A 22,404-nucleotide genomic window follows, 5' to 3' on the forward strand; every position below is an offset into this window, starting at 1 on the left:
CCTTTCCAGGGTCCCCTCTGATCACAGGCAGTAACCACTGAAGTACTGATGCTAACAGAGTTGTTTTCAAGCTATTTGACAAGAAAGTGGTAGAATTCACCATTGAGATGCATGTGAATAATTTCTTTGACTGCAGGGAGACAGGATACGGTTGTAACACTGCCTTCTGTGTACCCTGGTGCTTGTGCACTTGGTGCCCAACATGCAGCTCCTGCTGCTACTGCCACCCTCCTTGGCAGCAGCTGAATGCTGAGGCTGGAGCTTCCCCTGCTCCCTGGAAAGTATGTAGCTGTGGTGCTCAGAGCTGCACAGAGTGAAACTATTTCTGTCTTGCTACAGAACATGGATTTTTCTGGAAGAAAAATCATGTAGTAATACAAAAAATGACCATGGTCTGTCAGTGGTCAGGGATGCCATGTAAGGACATCAGCAAAACTGAACAGTTAGTGTGATTGTTTATGATTTTGCATAAAGACTGGCAGAAGATGAAAGAAAACCTTATCATATGTTGCATGGATGGCTTCTCCCATCTCTCTTCAGAGAATCACTTCACTCATATGGAAATCATCATCTGCATTGCTCTGGGCTTGGTCAGTGGAGATCTTGAATTTTGTGTATGTTTCTGAAGAATCTGGCTTTCTAACTCATTGCCATTCCCTGTATTTCTTTCTTGGCCTTCAGCAGCATCATAGCCAGCAGGCCAAGTCTCTGACCCAGATACAGGGAACATGATAGAAAGGCAGGGGAGAAAGTATTTTCCATCTCTAGTAGCACTTCTCATCGCATAATCCTTCATTATTTTTTTCAATATAATTTATGTATAAAGTTTATGTAAACATAAACTATTTATAAAGCCTGGACTTGGAGTGCAAACAAATGAAGCCGAAATTTCTAGCTTTATTGGTAATCCTCTTTTCCAGTACTTTGGAGTTTGGGGGTAGCTAAACCTGAAATTTCCATTCTTCTCCAGAGTTTATGAAGAAATGTGGTCAGTCTTTATATCAGAGCAATGCGTAGGTAAAAAGTAATATACAAATCCTGTTGAAGCATGTTCTAAGGTCTGAACACTGCAGCATTAACCAACTCTACTCTCTCAGTGCCATTTTACTGTGGTGGAGCAACATGTCCCTCAATTGAGTGGCATTAAATCCTGGGGCACTGACCCATGGGCTCTGGAGCCAGCGCTGCAGAGTCTGAGGAGCCTGGTGTGCAAAGGGGATTACTTTGTACAGCAAGCTGAGGCCACTTTGCACCTGAATAAAAGCTACCCCACAGGGATTAACAGGCTTTAATTTCTGCAACAGCTTTACCTTTAGTTGAGTTGCTTAACTTTTTCAGCTTTCCACCTGTAGTGAAACTGTGAGAGAGCATTTCCTAAGACATAAATACAGATAAACCTGAAGTTCTCTGGTGACTACCTTCATTCAAAGAAGCAAGTGAAGCTTTTAATGTTTCAGGCAAAATCTCTTCAGGCTAAGTGCCTTCCTGTCTTGCTCCTCTTTGATTTTAGAAATAGTACGGGGGTGATACATAGGGACATGGGTGACTTTCTTGTCACTTCTAATCAATCTCCAGATCTTCCTGAATCTCTGCATTTTTCTGGTTTGGATATGGGCAGGCCTCCTGGCTGAACAGCCTCAAATCACTCCGTCCACCACTGCCTCCACCACTGCTTGAGTACAGGGAGAGCCTGAAAGTGAAGCCTGCGAACATGGGGTGGGCCAGCAGACAGAGGATATCCCATGTATCTCCAGGTCCTCCAGTTTTGGGGAACTGGGATAGGATTTTGCTTTCCTACCATGGGTGGGGATCAGTGCCCAGCCATGGTCCTGCAGGCAGTTCTCAGAGATGCTTTTCCCTGAGACAGGCCATGAAAGTCAGGATGGATTTTGCAGGCAGAACTGAAGCACTGTAATTGTTATGATTTGGCTTTGCCTCTGTGGCAGTTGGTTCATTAGAAGTACATTTTTATTTAGCATAAATGTATTTGCTGGACTTTCAATTTGTTTTTATACTAAATGTTTGAAGTACTATGAAAGCAAAGTAGTAGGGCTCTTAACTCTCCCTGTTGGCAGCAGGAACCTCTTCTGCAGGAAACCCAGTGCAGGCCCCTGGGTGTGCAGCCCAGCACAGACTCCGCACTTACAGAGAGCTCGGCAGACACTGTGGTTTGGTACTGTGCTGGGGCCTTGTCCGCCCAACTTGGAAACTTCAGCTGTGCCATCTTAAAATGAGTTCCCAATGTGCTTGTGGAAAAGGTTACCCTCCATCAAGCAGGGAAACAACACACTGCCGTTTTACCTAGACAGCAGGGCTGGCGCGGGAGCTACCCGCCTCTGTTGGCAGGCGTGTTAACTCTGAAACCGAACAATGGCTCAGCCGTGCTCACTTCAATGACTGTCTTTCGGAACGGTCTCAAAGTGGTGACCCAGTGTCGGTAGCAAGACGGTAGCAGGGGCTGGGGCGGTCTAGGGGGGGTTGTGGTCAGGGCACGCACTCTGAGAGGTCTTCTTTGCCCCCGCAGCTCCGTGGCATGGCAAGGTGGCTTCCAGGTCTGCCCCTTCTTCGTCGGCCACGGCATCGGGTCGTACTTTCACGGGCACCCCGAGGTGTGGCACCACGGTAAGTGGCCCCCGCCCGCCGGGCCCGTGTCCCCCCGCGCCGCTCTGCTCCGCCCGGGCGATGAGAGGGCTCCGGGGAGGGGAGAGGGAGGGCGGTAAAGCGAGCGGAGCCCCCCACACACATACACACCCCCACGCACGCTGCCGGTCCGGCGGGGCGGGGGATTGCCTTGGGCAGATTAAACCACTGGGAAGCTGGAGGGCACCCCCGGCCTCGTTTTCTGAGGGTCGCGTGGGTATTTTTGAGGACAAGTCGCTCGGTAACGGAGCTGTCGGGGCAGCTGAGCGCTGCCGATCGCCTCCCCCGGCCGCTCCGGGCGGCAGCCGCCGTGCCCCGCGCCTCCGCCTCCCGCCCGCGCCGGCAAAGTTTGTCACGGGGCAAAGAAAAATCTCTGCTAAAACATTAAAGCTCCCGGCCTGGACGGAGCCGCCGTCGGGGTGGTGTCGCTGCAGCCGGGGTGGGATCGCTTTCGGCGGGCGCTCCGGCTCATAACGGGGCTCGGGTGCATGGTACCTGCGAGCTAAAAAGGGGTTTAAACAACGGGCTTGGTTGCGTTCGCTTAAACAAAAACAAAAACAAACAAACAAAAAAAACCCCAACAACAAACAAACCACCAAAAAAATCCGAAGATACATAAACGCGATTTTTTTTTTCTTTTGTAGCCAATGACAGTGATTTGTTAATGGAAGAGGGAATGGCATTCACAATAGGTTAGTAACTCTCTGATATGCTTTTCTGTTAAGAAGCACACACGGAGCAGCCCAGATCTGTAACATTTTTTATTGGGATATAGAAATAACCGTGCCGACAGGGGGATGTCAGTGAGATTGACATCTTAGGAACAGATTAAAATATCATTTTAGAAATGCATTACAATCTGTTTGGATGAAATAACTTTCAAATTACAAGATTTAAAGAATGAAATGTTAATTATAAATTTTGCTAATATTTGACTCATATTTTTGGCAAGGCAGAAACTCTGCCAGCACACTTGATTTGAGGAGGGTGAGAAGGATGCAGTCGTGTCCCCGAAGCCAAGCAGCCTGGTGGCACTTAGTCATTCGCTGCCTGCCAGAGCTGCTGTTGGGTTTGGGGACTGCGACGGCGGTAACCAGCTGGAGCCTCGCCCCGCAGACTGATCGTGCTCACTTCCAGTCGTGGAGAACTACTGGGGAAAAAGCCTTCTTTCTCCCTGTGTGGCTAAATGGCGCAGCAATTAGAGGGAAATAAGAAAATTGTTGTTTTGCTGATTTAATGAACATTTTAAGCCTGTTAAAAAAATTCAAATATTTAAAACTATCTGTTGTTTATAAATGTGGTTGGTGCTTTGGTTATTATCCACACAGTCTTAATTAAAGCTTGATTAAAATTCCATGCTTTTACAAAAGAGAAATGGGCAACTTCCTACCTTGCTATTTTGTCTTCCTTTTTAGTTCACATTTTAGTGTGTCAAGGGAATGCCAGCCCAGGGAGATAGGACCTGTGTGGAAGGGGAGCTGCCTGCTGGGATACTCCCCTTCTTGCTTGTTTCACAGTCCACGCAGGAGCGCAACTAACTTTAGAATACATTTTGTTTTTCTTGCTGCAGAGCCAATAATAATGGAAGGATCCCCTAAATGTAAGATTCTGGAGGATAAATGGACTGCGATTTCTGTAGACAATAAAAGGTGCTTGATTTTATTTTTTGGTATTTCCTAAGACATGGAACTCATCACTGACAGCCCAAAAAACCCAAACAGATGAGTTTCCAGGCATGGTGAATGTGTTTTCCCCCTCCTAACTGCTAAATGTGAATTTCAGATCGGCACAGTTTGAACATACCCTTGTGATTACCTCAGAGGGAGCAGAAATCCTCACTAAACTCATGGAAGAAGCCTAAAAATGGAGCAAGGAGTGGAGAGACTTTCTGTACTTCTGGGATTCCAAGTTTCACTTGGGACAGAGGTTTCTGTAATTTCTGGGGGAAATGGGTGTTGTGTAAGTCACTCCAGGGGACAGAAAAAGCAATTTCAGGGGTTGGCTCTGGACATAGTTCTTTCTGTGTATTACCTGGTTCTTATTTAATAAAAGTCCTTAGCTTTTTTTGCGACTCTAGGAGCAGCCAAGCACAGTCTGCAAGTGGCAAAGGGTTTGGGTTATTTGAGGTTAGAGGCAGAAAGTGGCTCCCCTCTCTTCCAAATCCTGTGTGGGACAAGTAGATATCAGACGATGCAGTTTTGAAGCAGCTGAGAGGACAGAGAAACATAGTATTTTCCCTTTATAGCTGAGGTATGGAGTCAATTTGTCTTCATTACGATTAACACAGTGCTGTTTCCCAGGCTGTAACTTCTACTAGGATGGAAAAAAGTTTCCCGAGTGTGTCAGGCAGAGGGAGCAGACTCTTCCCAGCATCATTCCCAGCAGCAATCCCCACTTCTTGCCTCTTTTTACACAGCACAAAAAGTGATTAAAAATGAGATGCAAAGCACACCTCTCCGGGGATCAATAATTGCCCTGCTTGAAGAATTAGCCAGTTTGGAGTAATCACTGCTCTGTGGTGCCCATGTTAGTTAAGGGAGAGGCACTCTGCAGTTTAAGCATTTTATGGAAGCAGATGAGTTTGCAGTCCAGGAGATGAGCCCTGACTCCTGCACAGAGTTTGGAACCAATGGACCTCATGAGCTGCATGTCTCGCTCGGTCCTATGCTTTCTGCAGTCCTGTCCTGAGCCTGCCAGGGGTGCAGGGGTTGATTTGCAATTTATCCAGTTGCTGACTGCCCTGTGGGGCCAAACAGGTCTGGCATTGGTATTTGGAGGCTACCAGAGCAGGACCTGGGCCTGTGAAATGTGGGGTAGCCTTGGAGATAATTAAAAGATTTCCAGAAGTTCTCCAGGCCCACGGCAACAGTAGCATGGTTTGGTACAAATAACTTGCCCCTCATTGCAGGCAGATGGGGTTGAGTGCTGAGGGCTGGCCAGTTCACATTCAGGCAACCAGAGTGGCTCAGCACTGGTTCCCTCAATGGTCCTGGACAGAAGTAAGCTACTTTCTTACAGCTTTACTCTGCTGTTTGCTTTTATTAAAGTACAGTGAGCTCTCAGCTCTAATAGTTTCTAACAGCAGCTTTTCAAAAAGCAGGCACCCCCCTCCCTGAATACGGCTAGCACCGCGGGGCAGCCACTCAGCTTCATCCTCCCCTTGAGGAGCTTGGAAGGCCATAAAACCTGCAAAACAAACCATGCGGCCAAGTTTACAAATACGCGGAGATTAAACAATGCAAAGGACAGTCGGCATTGCCTGGAGGGGCATGTATTTAGTTCCTTTACATTCCATCGCCCAGCCGCGCTGGCCCTTCTGAGGGGCACTGGGGGCAGCTGGATGTCCGGCGAGTCCTGGAGGTGCACCACAGGCGCCTCCCGTGGATTTTGGCCACGCCGGGAGCCCCTGGATAGCACCGCAAGTGCCAAGCTTCTCACCGTCGTCTGTCCCTCTGCCTCCTGTCCTGCTCTTACCGCGGCGTGGGATAAGGTGGGAACGGGGCAACCGGGAGCAGGGAACCCCCCGCAGTCCGTCGTGGGGGGACTGCGGGCAGCTCCTGGTAATCACTGCGCTCTGAGGCCCCGCCGGTAACTCTGGTGGGACTGCGAGTTCTACCGGCCGCTGCGGAGCGCTGGTGGCTGGGCGGAGGCATTGATAGCGCACCTTTGTAATCCTAATTACGAACGAGACTGAAGACATGTCTCGGCTGTTCGGGGACAGCCAGCGCCTCGCACAAGCCCGTCATGCAGAAGGTCTCGCCGGGCCAGCGCGATGAGAGTCCCGACGTGGCAATCGCTCCCGCGGGGTCAGGACGTCCTGTGGCCGCGGCCCCTCCGCGCCCGCCGAAGCCGCCCTGACCGAGGTCAGCAATGCACGTTGGGGCGGGGCGTCCTTGCTCCGCAGGACGGGTACGAGCAGAGCCTCACCGACCGGTCCGCGGAGCTTTGGCGGTGTTAGAGGGACTGTGGTTCGCCCCGGGACTGCCTGTGCCCGGCCGATCGGAGAAGAGGGTAGCCCCGGCGGACGCGGAGCGGCCTCCCCTCTCTGCAGCTGTCAGGCTGAGGCCGGCGAAGGTGCCGGAGCTGCCGGGGCGCCCTGTTCCCTACCTGGTCAAACTCGCTGACCCGCCTCGGGTGGTCACTTCCATGGCCAGCAGGGCAGAGCTGGCTGCCGGGGGAGACCGCATGCGTGCGGAAACACCGCCACTGCCCCTTCCGCGCCAAACCTCGGGGAGTTAGTGAGAATGAAGTTTGAGCGTTGCGAGCAAAGCAAAATAACTCCAAAACATTAAGAAGGAAAAAAAAAAAAGGGGGGGGAGGGGGAAGGTGGCAAAAAATCGTTAGGAAACGGTCAATTAAAGCCAACAGGGTCCCTAATGAAAGAAAAAGAAAAGAAAAGAAGAAAAAAAAAAAAAAAAAACAAAAAAAACAGGAGCTGAGGGGCTCGGTTGTGCCAGCTTTGCACAGTCAGGGGCCGGCTGCTCCAAGGGCCGTCGCTGCCCGAAAGAGCCTGAACACTATGCGGGCTCTGCTGGGGGTGCCCCAGCCCCGCTGCCGGCGCTAATACCTCTAACGACATCAACGCTGCGATTTGTTTTGAATGTTCACTTTTATTGGTGTTCTCCCTTTGCCAAAATGTGCTTGATTACATAGATGTAGTGCCGTGATAACTGCGCACCCTAGACAGCCTAGGTGTAACCGGGAAAGTTCAGCCCAGGCCAGATCAAATCCCAGGCTGTTTAATGCTGGAAGGCTGCATGTTGCTATTAGTGTTAAATATATGGCTAATTATGCGTATGAAAATTAAACATCAGTGTTATGCTAATGGGGCCGCCTTCAGCTGTGGATCAGAGCACTTGAGACTAGCATTTAATCAAATGAATCAGTAACTAATACATCTGCACGTGTGAACTTTCACAAGATCATTTTCCTGTTACAGTCACACCGCAGAATTATGAAAGAAATAATTATCAACACTTTCTAATTATCTAGGAAAGTAATTTGGGATTCATCGTGGGCTTTCTGGGGAGGATCTCCTAAGTCCCACCTCATTTACCGCTCACGCACGCGGAAGTTTTCATTTTAAGCTCAAATGCGCCGTTGGACCCTTTCAGGGCGATTTTGTTTGGTTGGATTGCTTTTTTCCCTTTAAAACAAGAAGGGCAATAGCCGGGCTGCGCGATCTGGAGGTGCGGATGGCGCTGAGACCCGCGGGCCGGGGCCGAGAGCCCCTGCGCGTCCGCGGAGTTCGCGCGGCCTGGCGGGCGGGGGCCTCTCGCTTTGTCCACGGGTCCCGCCGCCGTCTGCCGGAGCGGGGCGGGCAGCTGTAAGAACCCCTGCAGCCCGCTGAGGCCGGCGGAGCACGGCTGCCGTCCCCTCCGCGCCGCCTTCCCGGCGAGGGGCGGAGAAGGGCGGAGGGGGTTGCGGTGCCTTCCGCCGAGCTCCGGATGGGTCGGCGGCGGCGGCGGAAGCGAGAGGCCCGCGATGGGAGCGGGTTCCCGGGCGGCTCCGTGCCGGGGCCGGCCGGGAGCGGGGCGGGCGTGCGGCCGCCGCCGGCGCCCCGGCTGGCGCGGCGCTGCCAGCCCGGCTCTCCGCGCTCACCGGGGTTCGGGCGAGCCCCGAGCGCCTCGGACCAATCCAAAGCGATTATGCAAGACGGCGGACCAATCAGCTCCGCCGTCTCATGAATATTCATAGACTTGGCTGAGTCAAAGCTTTTAGGCGAGTTTGTGTAGATCTACAGCATCATGCTTAGACTTTTCAAAGAGACAAACTCCATTTTCTTATGAATGGAAAGTGAAAAACCCTGTTTCGCTTAAATTGGGTTCTTTCCTGTCCTGAGAAACACAACAGACCCCAAAAAGGCAAGCTGAAGAGAGAACACACACACAGACCAAGCGACAAGAAATGACCATGACTACCATGCCAGAGAGTCTAAATAGCCCCGTCTCAGGGAAGGCTGTCTTTATGGAGTTTGGGCCGCCCAGCCAGCAAATGTCTCCTTCTCCCATGTCCCACGGACACTATTCCATGCACTGTTTACACTCCGCGGGCCACTCTCAGCCTGACAGCTCGTACAGCACAGCTTCGTCCTTCTCCCGACCGCTGGGCTACCCCTATGTGAACTCGGTCAGCAGCCACTCGACCAACCCCTACATCAGTTCAGTGCAGTCCTACCCCAACAGCTCCAGCCTGACTCAGACCCGGTTAGAGGAGACAGGTAGGTGCACTCGGCTTTGGGGAGGGGGGGAGGGGAGGAGGGAAGGCAAGGCGGGAGGGAGGGTGTTGTATTAAAAAAAATCTATCTGGGGAAAAAATTAAATTAAATTACAAAATATTAGTCTAGAGAGCCTGAGGATCACAGGGGACCAATACACAGAGCACACAATGCTTGGCTGGAAAAGAAACCAACCCAGATGTGCACGTATTAGTCTTCGTAATTATTTATTGCGTAGCGCTATAAACAATGTATGCAATTAAGGGTAATTAAACCTAAACTGCAGCCTGTAAAAATAGCAAACTTTCTCTGGGAAGAAGCCTGGGCTGCCATAATCGCCCGGAGCCTTTGTTAGCGTTACTCGAGCTTCACTTTTCTTCCTCCTCATTATTGTTATTGTTGATGTTGCTGTTATTGTTGCTGCTGCTGCTATTACTGTTACTGCTATTATTATTATTTATTCTGCATCGTTTGTTGTTTGTAGGGGCCGAATCGGAGAAAAGCACTGTGGTAGAAGGAGGGGAAGTTCGGTTTAATGGGAAAGGGAAAAAAATCCGCAAACCCAGGACTATTTACTCCAGTTTGCAGCTACAGGCTTTGAACAGGAGGTTCCAGCAGACTCAGTACCTGGCTCTCCCCGAAAGAGCCGAGCTCGCAGCATCTCTGGGACTCACCCAGACCCAGGTACAGCTCCGACTGAGCCGGCCCCTCTCCCGTGTCCCCTCCGTGTCCCCACCGTCGGCGTGGGAGACCACACGCGTAATGCACACACCGGGTCACAGCCGCGGGCAACAGGGCCCGAGGCGACACCCGTCCCGCCGCTGGGCGCTCCCGGTGCTGTGGAAGCCCCTGCAGAGCCCGCTGGAGTGGGCCCAGGGGGTTCCTGCTGGGTGGCTTGGCGTCACAAAATAACCCAGCAGCCGCGGGGGGAATGAGGGAGAGAAGCTGGGGGGCAGCCGGGTGCGGGGGTCCATCGCGCCCTGCGAGGGATGGGGGCATGCTGGACCGTACGGAGGGATGCTGAGCCCTGCCCCGATCCCCTTTGCAGGTGAAGATTTGGTTTCAGAACAAGCGCTCCAAATTCAAGAAGCTGATGAAGCAAGGAGGGGCCGCCCTGGAGAGCAGCGCCTTGACCAACGGCAGGGCTCTCTCGGGCAGCTCGCCACCCGTGCCTCCAGTGTGGAATACCACCTCCGCCTCCGGTAAGGCCTCGTCGGGGACCCCGGGCACCTACATCCCCAGCTACACATCGTGGTATCCTTCGGCCCACCAAGAAGCTATGCAGCAGCCGCAACTGATGTGATTATATATACGTTTTCCCCTAACGCAAGCACTATCGGTCCCAAAAAGAATTACAATTATTACGGGAAAAAAAAAAAAAAAAAAAAAAGAAGATAAACTAAGTCAAATAAAAGGAAACGGGGGAAGAAAAAAAAAAAAAAAAAGAGGGGGGAAGAGAGAAAGAATTAAAAAAAAAAAAAACAAAACAACAAAAATACCCCAACAAAAAATCCCACAAAAGAAATCCAAGCGAACAAACAGGAGGTCTCTTGCCCATCCAGCCATTAGGACGCTGCACGGTAGCTCGGTGCCGGGGAGCACAGATGTGATGCGGGCCGGTTCCCACCGCTGACAGCTGACGGAGCGGCCCCGAGCACAGCACAACAGCCTGGGAGCAGAGCGAGCGCCGGCCACGGCTTTGTGGGACAATCAGAAAAAGATGTCTGGGGGGCGGGGAAGCCCTCTCCTCTGTCCTGTCTGTCTGTCTGTGTCTGTTGAAATGTAGGTCATTTATTTACTACCCCGATCTGACGGTCTCTTCAATTGCAAGGGGGAAGGAAGCTGTACAATTTACCAGAGCTTCTTTCCCGCGACATTTTCTGTACCGTTCACTATCCATCTGTATATTTTTTTTTTGTTGTTAAAAGGGGAAGACAGGGGGTTTATTTATTGATTTAAATTACCACTATGAGAGTGCTAGGAAGGAACTCAGCTTACTGAGTGTACTGCTTGGACGCACAGTTTAAACAAAACCACAGACGGTCCGTCGTCACGTTTCACCCCTTCTCCCCGAATAAATCACCACGAGGGAAGGGTGCGATTTTAACTTTTACAATAACTTTTATACTTCGCTGGTGTGGAGAGTTTTGGTCCGAATGATTTGCATTTCTCGCGTATTTAACAAAGGAAATAAATGCACATTGTTTGTACTCTGAAGTGGAATTACAGCAGCTGCCGGCGCTTTGCTGAGGTGAAGCAAGGCGCAGAGGAAGGAACGAGAGCCCGGAGGGCGGCGGGGGGAACCCACCGGGAGGGCGGGCGGGCGGGCACACCCGCACAGTCCCGGCGAGGCCTCCCCGCGCAAAGCCGGCCTGAAGTCGAAATGCACAAACCGACGTGCAGGAGCTACTCGCTGTACATATTTTATTCTTAATTATTATTATTATTATTATTATTATTATTGTTCTGTAAACATGTTGCACAAATTTAGCTTTTTTAATTATTATTATTATTATTATTTCCGTTCTGTTTCGTGTGGCTGTAAAACATGATGCTTTGTGTACTGAGATCTTGACATTTTACTTGTGAAATTCGGAAAACGTGATAAACTGAGCTCGGCTGTGTTTAGTGTTCTATATGTCAAAGTTTAGTTTTATATTGAGAATGTTAACTTATTGCTTTGTATCTGAGGGAGGAAATGGAAAAAACCCACACAAATCTTTGTACATAAGTTATAAAGTTTCTTTGAGACAGTAAAATTATGGTTTGGAAAAAGAGACACGCATGCTCCCTGTCTCGTAGCGCGGCCGCGAATGGGTCCGGGCCAGGCTCCGCGCTCCGCGGCGGGACGGCGGTGGCAGTAACCGGGAGGCGAGACGGAGGAGCGACGCACCCCGGGCAGGGCAGCCTGTTCCCCGTGCGCCCGGCAGGGCCCAGTTAGGCGGCGGCAGCCGGTGCGATTGGGCCCTCGGCGGAGGGGTCGCCCGGAGCCGCGGGTGAACCGGGTACAGCTGCGGGGACGGGAAGGGGACGTAGTCAGGCCGGCAGAGCCCCGGCCCCCGTCCCGACGGCCGAGTCGGCTGCCTACCCACGCATCCCACTGGAGGCGAGGCTCTGCCGGTACCGCCGCGGTCATCCCCAGCTGCGAACCGAGCCGTGCCCGCTCCCCGGGCTGGAGCAGCGCCGGGCACAACCCGTGGCTATTGCTGGGGCGGGTAAAGCGCTGCGGAGCGGCTGGGCTCTGCCGGCTGCCCGTGCGCATCTCTGAGGCAGGTTCCGCGAAGGGTTGGCTCTGCAGCCCCGCGGGGGCCATGCTCACTCGCCCCGAGATACGCACCCACTCGCCAGTGCGCGATGCCGGTGCGCAGCCGATGCGCGGCAGCGCAGCATCCGCCCGAGCGCGCACTCGCGGCGCGGCGGCCCCCGAGGGTGCTGTATCCGGCATGGAAAACGCTCCGCAGCTCCGCGTTTCCCGCAGTGCCACGGCGCGAGTCCGGCCCCGAGCGGCCCGAAGTCCCGAGCGGAGCCCTTCGGCTCCGCGGCCCCGTAGCTCCCCAGGACCCGCACAGCTCCCGCGGCCGCTCTGCCGGACACCAAACGCCTTTCACCGGGCCGAAGCGGGGTGGTCAAGCAGCTCGGAGGGCTTTAAAGATATATTAGCTTCTCCTAATTCAATAACGTCTTGCTAACAGTTCAAATAGAGAAATTATCAGTTTTCTCTCAGCGAGGCGGTCTTGAGTTAGAGGCTATTATAATCGTACATTTGAAAATGTTAATCTCAATACAGGCCTAATTAATTCTGCCTTGTTGCCGACAAGCAGTTAATCAAATATCTGATTCGAAGATTTTCATAATGAGGATATTAATTAAACTATGAATAATCCAAAGGTGCTTATATTGAAACAATACCTCATTACAATGATTAAGCCCTGATTTCGAATATTATACCTTTACCAATTGTCACCCGGCAAATACAACCTTATGGATGAGCCTGTAAATGGCAAAATGTAATTTTGGGATATATTTTTCCTTGTTGGGGAAAAAAAAAATGTGCCCCTCATTTTCAAACACTTCTGAAATAGGTTACACACAGCTTAATGATGATCAAAATGACTCTTTTCTGCAAAAAAAGACCCCAAAGTGCGCGTACAGCTGCAAACCCAAGAGGGTCAGCATCATTTCACTGTATTCTCTTCTTGATTACAAGCCGAGCCCATCAAACACAACATAATTACAGTAATTTCAGGTTTATTTATTCTAATGCAGTTTCCCCATCTCTCTGGTAATTATGAGCAATTTTTTCGCCCAGGGAATCTTTTTGCATTAACAAAAGAGATAACGCACTGAAAGCCAAATTTGCTGTGCATTGAGAAAAGCGAAGAAAAAAAAATAAAATAGGTGCGAGCTGCCATCTCCGCAATTCTCCTATATTGGAGCTCTGCAAATTGCTTGCAGGTGTATGGAGCAGAGCTGTCAATAGGAAGGGGCTTCCAAATTAGCAAATGCACAATGTTGAAGTAATGAAGACAGACTTAGCAAAATTGCCAAACAACGGATACCTCTTTAATATCTTCCACCCAAAAAGAAAAAGGGAAAAAAAAATCCCCTTGGAGTGTCCCTGCGAACCCCCTTGAATAGCTGGGGATGTTGTACATGTGTCAATCTAATTGCAGAGCACAGAGCGGCCCCTGAAACTAGAAAAAAATCAAATATCAGAGCCCAAGCCCGTTTGCATTCGGAATTTGCTCCCTTCGTTTGACAGGGGGGGATGAGAAATCCCCGCCGCCGCCCGCTCCGCTCTCCCCTCCGCCGCCCTCCTACCCCTCTCCTGCCGCCACCGCCACTCTCATGCCAGTGAAAAAGTGCCATGTCCCCCCCGCTCCGGCTCCTTTCCCCCCCTCCTCCCGGCTCGGGACCGGGCAGTAACGCTCCCCTTCGCAAAGAACCGACAAACGCACACCACGAAACCACCACCGAAAGCGAGCGCTCGCCGGCGCCGGCAGCCCCCGGCAGCGCGGCAGTCCCGGGCGGCGAGTGCCCCCGCGCCGCTCTGCCCGCGCTCTGTGCCCGCGCCGGGCTCCGCGGCTCAGCGCGGCTCTGCCCGCGAGATGCTCCGGCTCGGCGCAGCTCGGCTCGGCTGTGCGCGGCAGCCCCATCGCCCGGCCGGCCGTCCCACTCCCTTCCTCGCCCCGGTGCCGCCGGCGGGAAGTTTTGGAGGGAGGCTGGGTCGGCGGAGCCGCCGCCGGTATTTCCCCCCCGTCTCCCGGCCGCGCGGGGCATCCGTCCACGTTGCGCCCCGTACACTCACCTACCCCCGCGAGAAAGGAGCCTGTGTCGCCACCCTTACCTTCCGCCTCAGTCCCTGAGGCTCTGGGCATAAGTCTTTGCTTTACAACAAACCAAAAGACCGAACGCGGCTTTTTGCTACGAAAGTTAGAAGAACGAGAGAGTGTGAGAGAGAGGGAGAGGATCGGGGAGGGAAAAAGAAATGGAAAGGAAAAAAAAAAAAAAAAAAAAAAGAAGCCGAGCACAATAATAATATCCTGAGAGTGCAAATGTGGATTGAGATCCCCCAGAGATGCACATGCCTCTGAGCGCAGCAGCCTTTTTGCAGCTCTGCTCTTGCAGAATATGACTGAAATTTTCTGCTATATAGCCTCTGTCTTTATAGCTGATGAAAAAAATTGCAGATTATTAGCATAAATGTTTACTCTTCATTACGCTGATGACATTGTGCACTCGAGATCTTGGTAATCTTTGGGAAAATTATGAGTAATTTTTAAAAATTTTAAAGCAGCAGCAGTTACCATGCAATTCAGGCTAATTCTGCGTAGGCTCCGAACGGATATAATTATCGAGGAGTCAAGATGTTATGCTAAAAACTATGCATTGATATTCCCATTTATTATGTACATACAACTTTGACAATGTTGATGCTTGAAATAGCAGGAAATTGTCTTGCGCAAAAATTACAGTCCATATTAGGACATGTGAAATTGCGAAGAATTATATAGTAATTGCAGGCTTTCAGATGGGAGAGCCAGAATGCTCAAACTAGTGCAAATGTGGATAAAATTACAGATCAGAGCAAAAATTAGGGAAAAAAGGGGTCTGGGATTTTTCAAGTTGGCTATAGGATTCCGGAAGTGTCTAATGCCACATGATTGCTGCAGCTTTAGGGGAGACATTCATGCCTCAAATAACTCCTTTTGCCAGAGCCGCTTTAATTGAATTTCTCGTGCTTTCTCTTTTCACCGGGCAAATGAGTAAATTGCCTCCCCACGGTACAAGCCCGGCCAGCCCCGCCCGTGCTCCGGGGGGGCAGAGGGTGCCCCCTCGGCCGGGCGGCTGCCGTGCCCCCCTCCCGGACCGGGCTGGTCGCGGAGCTGTCACTTACCCCGGTCGCCCCCCCGGGACCGCTCCCGCTCAGCCGCCCCGCCCGGTCCGGTGCCGGGACCAGGCCCGACGGGGGGCGGAAGGGGGAACCTCGACCCCGGGACGTGGGGTGGAATCGTCCCAGCTCCCCCACCAGGCTCCCTCCCCCGCTCGGCAACCCTTCCCGGAGTGCTGCTGAGGCCAGGGCATGTCTCGCCCCCCGGTTATCCTGCGGTTATCCTGCTCCCCGCGACTTTGGCCGTCTCCGGGCGGCCGATCCCCGTGCAACTTGTGAGTGGGATCATGGCCCTCTGCGGTGCCTGCCCCATCCCATCGGACAGGAAAGGAGCAGAAAAAAAACAGGTTACGAACACACGCGTATCTATACGTCTGCATATGCGGTGCGCGCCGGAGCTGCTGTAACGCGCCTCTGCATCCGCTTGATATCGCCGACCCCCGCACGGTGTGAGCCGCATCTGGGATGCGAGCAGCGGGTGAAATACGGAGCCTGGGAGGGCTATCTGGGAGATAACGGGGATGCTGAAGCACGAAAAACCCCATCGCATATACCAGGTGCGGACAGCCCAGAGAAGACTGCTACCAGCAGGCAGCAAATAAATAGTAATAATTAAATAAATAATGTAATACTAAATGACAGAAAGAAGGCGCGAAGGCTCCCGTCCTGGGAGTGGTGTGCTCTGCTCCCCGACCGCCGACAGCGTTCTCACGTTGGACAGGTCCCTGTCCCAGGGACCCCCCGCCGCTGTCGGCATCCTGCCCGACCCCACGGAGCCCGCTCCGCAATGCTGAAAACTGGAAACTCTGTGCAGGAGAGACCGGGGCGCAGATGTTTGGGGGGGAACTTTATTTAACTGACAGAAACGCCTGTGAAAACAATGGGGTGGGGAGACGAGGATGGAACGAGAATGGGAATCGTCTCCTTCCCGGCCGTGGCCAGCGCCCACGGGTTCCTCGTGCATCCCGGACGACGGATTTGGCAAAACTTGTCACCTGCCAAAGGGGTGTATCCCCCTTCCCCCCCTCCCGGTCCCCCGTGGTAGCCCGCAGAAGCACCGCGCTGCCGGGAGCACAGCTCCTGCCGGACCACGGGGGCGTGGGGCTCCGCGCCACTGCTCGCCACGTGTGCCGCCCCGCTCCGTGCTCGCCGCCCCAGCGCTTCGCCGTCCGCCAGCGGGGAAGTTTCTTCTCCCCCGCCGAAGCGGACGACAGAGGCCGCCAGGTCTCCCCACGGCCGGCTGGAGGGTGAAGGAGGGGAGAGATACGGGATGGGTCGGTCCCTCTTTTTCTTGGGGAGGCTCTGGGCTGTCGTCCCCGTCCTCGACGCCGGGTCATCGCCGGCACTGGACGGCAGCTGCCGCTTTCCCCTTTGTCTGTTCCGCTCCCTCCTCACGCTTTCTTTGCACCCGACTCTCGTCTTCCAACATCCCTCCGTCATTCTTGGTTTTTCTTCACTCCTCCTTAAACCCCCGCCTCCCCTCGCCCCAAGCTTTCCCCAAGCTCTCAGAAGCAATCTGCCCTCCCGCTTTCCCCCCTTCTTCCCCCCTCCCTCTTTTGCCCCTTCTTTTCCCCCTCCTCCCGATGTCTCTCCTTGTGGGGCCGCCCCCCTCCGCCGTCCCCAGCCCCGCCCGGGCTCCTCATGCCAAGGCCTCTAGGAAGAGTCTCGGCCAGGCTGCGCATTCCCGACCCTGGGCAAGCTGGCCTGGGCCTTCTTCATCATCTTGTCTGCCACGGGATCTTCCGCACTGCTCTCTTTCCGTGCCCTCTTCAAGAATGGCAGGGTCCTCTCGGTGACGAAGGGCAGAGATCCCTTATTTCACCCCCTTTTGCTTCTTCCAGCAACAGTGCCTCCAGGGATGCAGTCCGCAGGGCTTTGTCCCTCAGGGTTACAGCTTGGGTTACAGGGTTACAGGTCCCTCAGGGTTACAGCACAGCAGGGAGGTGGCATCCCGAGTGGGGTGGCCCGAAGGGTGCAACAAAGGTCATCAAAGGGAGGGCTCAGCTCAGAGGGGTGTCGAGAGTGTTCCCAGAGGGTTACATCCTGGAGTGATCCAGCCCTCGAGGGATACACCCCATGAAGCTGCAGCTTAGAGGGGGTGCTGCCTTGAAAGGGGTTCATCCTGGAGGGATGCTGCCCTTATGAGGTACATCCCAGAGGATTTCAGCTAGGTGGGATGAAGGTGAAGGGCTGCATCCCAGAGAGGAACAGCTTGAGGGGTTTGAGGGCTCCAGTCCTCGAGGGGCACATCTCAGAGAGAGTCCAGTAGGTACCTCCAGCCCTCGAAGCACCACAGAGGGGCTTGGGGCAGCCACCAGCTCTGCTCCAAGCAAAGAGCCCATGCAGGTTGTCGGTCTGGGTGCCATTGCCGGTGGGACACGGCGAAATGCCTCTGGGTCAGGGCCGCACCCGAGGACCAGCTCCAGGACTACTACGAATCCCGGGCACAACCCTGCCCCAAACCCCTCTGGACCGCCTTGGGAAGCTGTGAGACGGCAGGAGTCTGTCCCGGGTGAAATGTCGCTGGCGCCAGCAGGCGGGAGAGGGGGAAGCGGGGGGGCAGCTCTGGGCTGCTGCAGGCAGCGCTGAGTGATTCATGGCCTCGCCGAGAAGACTGTCAGGAGCGAGATTTTATTGTAGACGGGAAAGACGGGAAGGAGGGGGGAAGTTGCAGGCTTGCGGCAACAGTTACAATGGGGAGGGGGTGGAGGGGACGCAACTCTCCCTCCCAGAGAACGCCCAGGTCCAAATCGATACCCTCAACCTCCCCCATCCCCAAAAAACTCAGCGTGGGCACCATGGAAACAATAATTTATTTAAATAATCTCTGCTTATTGTAAAAGAAACATTAATGACTGTATAAGTTTTCCATAATAAATAACCAAAAATACCGTGTTTTTTTTCTTTTCACGACGCTAGACATCAAACAGATCAGGGGCATGTCGGTGGCTAGGTTGCCGGCGGGGGAAGAGCAGAGTGGGGTGGAGAGGAGGGTTCACTGCGGCTGGCGCCCGACCCGGGGAAGCCACATCGGGGCACAAAATCGGCCCGAAGGCAGCGCACGGGCCGGAGCCGCGCCGGCACCGCCACCTGCGACCGGCCCCCGCCCCCGCCGGACGGTTTCGTTCACGGCTAAAAGGTATACCTTAAACACGGGAGGCTTCTGTTTTAAATCTACATATAAAAATTATTTATCTTTTTTTTAATCGTTTTATTTTTTAATCCCCAACATTTAAGTGAGGTTATCCGCAAAGGCACCTATCAACTTTAAAAAAATAAAAAGTAAAGTTAACCAGAGTTCTGCACCGGTGGTTTGATGAAAATGCCGGGGAAGAGGTGGAAGATAGACGAAGAGGGAGGGAGATGAGTACTTGTTCCGCAGCGTGGTTGTTTTCACGGCGGGAGGGAGTACCCCACGGGGTCGAATGCACACGGGCCCCACCGCCGGTGGAACGGGGCGGGACGGGGCGCGGAGGGGTTCCTCTCCGCCGGGGTGGCCGGGGCCGGAGCCACGCTTCACCAGAACACCAGTGCTACACGTCGGTGTCCCGCGGCCGCCTGGTGCGGCCCGCGGGCTCAAGTCTCTACAGAGTCTAGAAGATGCTGCCGCTGCCGTGGTGATGCGGGGGCTGCGCCGGCTGCGGGAGAGGAGCGGCCGCCGGCAGATGCGCCGGGCCGCCGGGGGCCGGAGGGTACCACGAGTAACTACCGAGGAAAGCGGCGGCGGGGCTGGGGCTGGCAGTGCCGGCGCCGCCTGCGGTTCGTGGGTGCGGAGCGAAGTCCCAGGCGGGGGGCGAGGAGGGAGACGGCGGCGAAGAACTGCGGCGGGGAGGCGGCTCCGCTGGGATCTCTCCGCTTTTCCACATCTTCTTGAACTTGGAGCGGCGGTTCTGAAACCAGATCTTTACCTGCGGGGAAAGGAGAGTCAGGCGGCCGCTGCCTCTGCGGCGCCTTCCCGGCGCCCAGACCGCCCGCGGCGGGGCAGGGGCGCGCAGCTTTAGCAGCCCCGAGTACTCCCGGCGCTGCCGCTTCGCCTGCATTCCCACCCCGGGCCGTCGAGGCGCCATGGGCCGGCCTTCCTCCCACGCTCGCACCCGACACCCTGGACGGCAACAGGCCCCGGCGGGGCGGGACGTGCCCGGGGCCCCACTGAGGGAGAGCCTTACCTGCGTCTGGGTGAGGCCGAGGGAGGCCGCCAGCTCCGCTCTCTCGGGCAAGGCGAGGTACTGGGTTTTCTGGAAGCGCCGCTGCAGAGCCGCCAGCTGGAAGCTGGAGTAGATGGTCCGGGGCTTCCGCACTTTCTTCGGCTTCCCGTTTACGATCCTGATCTCCGGCTCGCAGTCTTCCTTCTCTGCTGCGGCAGAAACGGCAACCCCAGTGAGACGAGGCGCCCCCGCCACCCCGGGCCCTTCTCACAGCTTGGCATCACCGCTCCCCCCGTCGGGGCGACCCACAAGGGACGAGCGCTCTCCCGGCCCATCCCGTGCCCAGAGCCGCGATCGGCTCCTCGCCAGGCTCACCGAACCGTCCCCACAAGGGGCTCGGACGTACCAGAGTCGTTGTTGGCTGGAGAGGCCCTGCTGCCGTAGGGCCCGTAGGAGCCGTAGGCACCCCCGTAACCCACGTCGTAGGCGGCCTTGGCAGAGTAGGGGGCGGTGCTGCCGCCCGCGTAGGGATAGGAGCTCACGGGGCCGTAGGGCGGCCCGCCCGCTGCCCCGTGCTGCTGGTTGGTGTAGTAGCTGCTGTCGGTGGCCGTGGAGACGGGCAGCGTGGGGGACTCCTGCGGCTTGTGCAGGCCGCCGTGCTGATGGTAGCTGCCGGCGGAGATCTGGCTGGTGTGCATGTCCGGCATCAGACTCTCCAGCACCCCCGTCATCCCGCGCCCCCGCCCGCCGGGGCACGGGTCGCCGCCCCGCGGCCGGCCCCACTGGGGACAGGCGGTCAGAGCCGCGCCACCATGCTCGCCGCACTCCGCCGGGGCGGTGCAGCCGCGCTCCCGCCGCCGCCAGCGGGACGGACTCTGCGAGCCGCGCGCCGCCGGGACGGCATTTAACACCGGTCACGTGGCGCGGCGTACGTCACCTAGCAACAGCCAATGCGGAGCCCGCCCGCGCCGGCTCCCCGCGGGCTCGCGGAGTGCGGGACGGGAGCGGCGCCGAGCGTGGGGACGAGCGGCCGCGGGGGTCGCCGGGGACCGGGGCCTTCCCCATTCTACGGCTCAGGCTGCTGCCCCTTTGATTGCACGGGGCGCTCCGATCCGCAGCAGCGAGGGCTCGGGACCGCGGCTCAGCACGGCCGCTTCTGCCGTGTTGTGTCTGATATGTGCCCCCGTATGTCCGGCAGCTTCAGGGGAAGGCCCGCGCATCGGTCCCCCAGTAAGCGGCATCCCCACGCGGGCGCGCCTGACGGCGGGCGGAGCTGGGCGGCCGCGTTTGGGGGTCTCTCAGCTCTTCTGACCCTGGAAGAGCGTGCATTTCGCGGGAGATCAGTAACTCTGTGTTACACAGCTCTCTGTGCCAGAGTGGCAGAGCTTTCCAGTGAAATCTCCTTAACGTAGCACGCGGAGGGGCGACATTCCGCCTAGCACGCGTGCTTTCTACAGCAGTTGCTGACGGTGCCCGCGGGACGTCCCTCCACACGGCAGCCACTGACTGCGCCTGTTGCAGCCCAGGCACAACGGCAGGGCCGGAGGTGCCAGGCACCCGCCAGGAGCCGCCTGTCTCCCTGCCCCGTCCGCTCGCGGTCGCACCGAGGCCGTGCGGGTCGTTGTCGATCGGGCACGGCGGCGCTGTCCTTGGCCGCCCTCTGCCGGGGCCAGCGCCGCGGGGCAGCAGCTGGAATGGTGTTCCAGGTGCGTTGAACAGCGCTTCGGAACTGATTTTTATTCTTCTATGTTATTTCCCCCGCCCGACTGTCCCGCCGCAGGAGCCGGGCCGCCTGCCAGGGAGCGCGTTCCTTTCTCAGGGGGAAGGACCCTGCGCTGCCGGGGGCTGCACGGTGCGGCCGCGGCCCTGCGGGAGTCTCACGTGTGCTCAGCGCGGGCAGGGAAGGAGGCAGCGCAAATGTTACCACAAAATGTTACCTGGTGCGAGGGCAGCTGCAAATGTTACCACAAAAAGTGGTAAAAAAAAAAAAAAAAAAAAAAAAATATATATATATAAATATATATATATAAAGAGACCGGTCTCCGTCGGGTTGTTTGCAAGGGCCGGGGGTACGTGGCGTACCTGGCGATCCCCGCGCGCCCCGAGAGCCCCCTGCCTCACGAGCCCGGGCGTGCCCCCACAGGACCCCTCCTCGCGCTCGTCCCGCCCCTCCCCGCCCGGCGGGGCCGCTCCCTCACGGCGCCGGTGCCGGGCATCCCGCTCCCGCCCCGGACCGGCCTCGCCCCGGCCTCGGCTGCTTTGAAGAGGACGGCGGCTGGAGCCTGTCCGTCTGTGCCTGCGGGGTGGCGGCGCTGCGGCGAGCGCAGGTGAGCGGGACTGGCCCTGGTCGTCTGCCAGCGGCAAGTGGGCCCGGGAGTGGGGCTGCGGGAGATGAGGCGCTCGGCTGAGGCGGCGGTGAGCCCCGGGCGCGGCCTCCGCGGGAACCGACGTGCCCAGAAATCTGCATGATAACGGCCGAACCTGGCGCCCGGCCCTGCTGGCCAACGGGGCCCGGGGGGGCCGGAGCAGCGGCGGTCACGGAGAGAACACGGTGGCCGCAGCAGTGGCTCTCGTGTTGCTGACTCTCCTAAATATAGCTGGTGCTTAGTGGAAAAGGAAACCGGTTTCTGCAATCCGCAGCGTGAACGTTCTGCTATCCCAATAGCAGACATCTAAAAGTGACATCTTTGTAGGACTATTTCTGTCCTCCTCCGATGGATGAGGGCCGGCAGTCTGAAAGAGCCGCTGGCTGGCACGGAAGAGGGGCAGACAGCGTTTGGTGGCTCTCGGCAAACAGCGTTTTGAAGCGTGTGAGATAGTTTAAAAATACAAAGGAAAAAGAACATTTCATCTCATACTGAGGATTTAATAAAGCAAAAGACTTACTACGGAATTTGTCTTTCTATGCGGCAATTTTTATTTTTAAATTAAATTAAATAGTGCTATACAACATGTACATAGTGAACTGTACAAAAATTAAAGGCCATGATTTTGTTTGCTTCAGCTTAGAT

The 22,404-nt window shown here is 55.4% G+C and overlaps 3 protein-coding genes across 7 annotated transcripts in view; 2 read left to right on the forward strand and 1 right to left on the reverse strand.

The window, feature by feature from the left end:
- Positions 1–5,247, forward strand: part of METAP1D (methionyl aminopeptidase type 1D, mitochondrial) — a 45,080-nt gene extending 39,833 nt beyond the window's left edge. Inside the window, exons 7-10 of one of the 4 annotated variants that reach the window (XM_088058917.1) lie at positions 2,525–2,622; positions 3,285–3,332; positions 4,211–4,289; positions 4,423–5,247. In XM_088058917.1, coding sequence (XP_087915043.1) covers positions 2,525–2,622; positions 3,285–3,332; positions 4,211–4,289; positions 4,423–4,501 — 304 coding nt within the window. In that variant the 3' untranslated portion in view covers positions 4,502–5,247. Of the gene's footprint in view, positions 1–2,524; positions 2,623–3,284; positions 3,333–3,592; positions 3,976–4,210; positions 4,290–4,422 lie in introns of those variants that run through there. The other 3 variants (XM_014249231.2, XM_088058916.1, XM_088058918.1) reach the window with 3 other exon arrangements.
- Positions 5,248–8,349: 3,102 nt separating this feature from the next.
- DLX1 (distal-less homeobox 1) lies at positions 8,350–10,179 on the forward strand. The gene is made up of 3 exons (XM_005519798.2): positions 8,350–8,860; positions 9,342–9,541; positions 9,906–10,179. The coding sequence occupies exons 1-3, from the start codon at positions 8,548–8,550 to the stop codon at positions 10,158–10,160; spliced, it is 768 nt and encodes a 255-aa protein (XP_005519855.1). The 5' UTR covers positions 8,350–8,547; the 3' UTR covers positions 10,161–10,179.
- Positions 10,180–18,078: 7,899 nt separating this feature from the next.
- On the reverse strand, positions 18,079–20,237 carry DLX2 (distal-less homeobox 2). Of its 2 annotated transcripts, none has more exons than XM_005519799.3 (3): positions 19,800–20,237; positions 19,415–19,599; positions 18,079–19,156 (listed from the first exon to the last, which is right to left on the reverse strand). In XM_005519799.3, exons 1-3 carry the CDS (start codon positions 20,122–20,124, stop codon positions 18,842–18,844), a joined length of 825 nt encoding a protein of 274 aa, XP_005519856.1. In that variant the 5' UTR covers positions 20,125–20,237; the 3' UTR covers positions 18,079–18,841. The 2 variants fall into 2 exon arrangements, with proteins under 2 accessions (XP_005519856.1, XP_014104733.1); XM_014249258.2 differs by having other exon boundaries at positions 19,415–19,602.
- Between the last annotated feature and the right edge of the window lie 2,167 nt (positions 20,238–22,404).

The sequence above is a fragment of the Pseudopodoces humilis genome, chromosome 8, assembly GCF_049639895.1.
Source record: "Pseudopodoces humilis isolate 2021_Gansu_Grassland_sample_001 chromosome 8, ASM4963989v1, whole genome shotgun sequence".
In the NCBI taxonomy this organism is placed as follows: Eukaryota; Metazoa; Chordata; class Aves; order Passeriformes; family Paridae; genus Pseudopodoces; species Pseudopodoces humilis.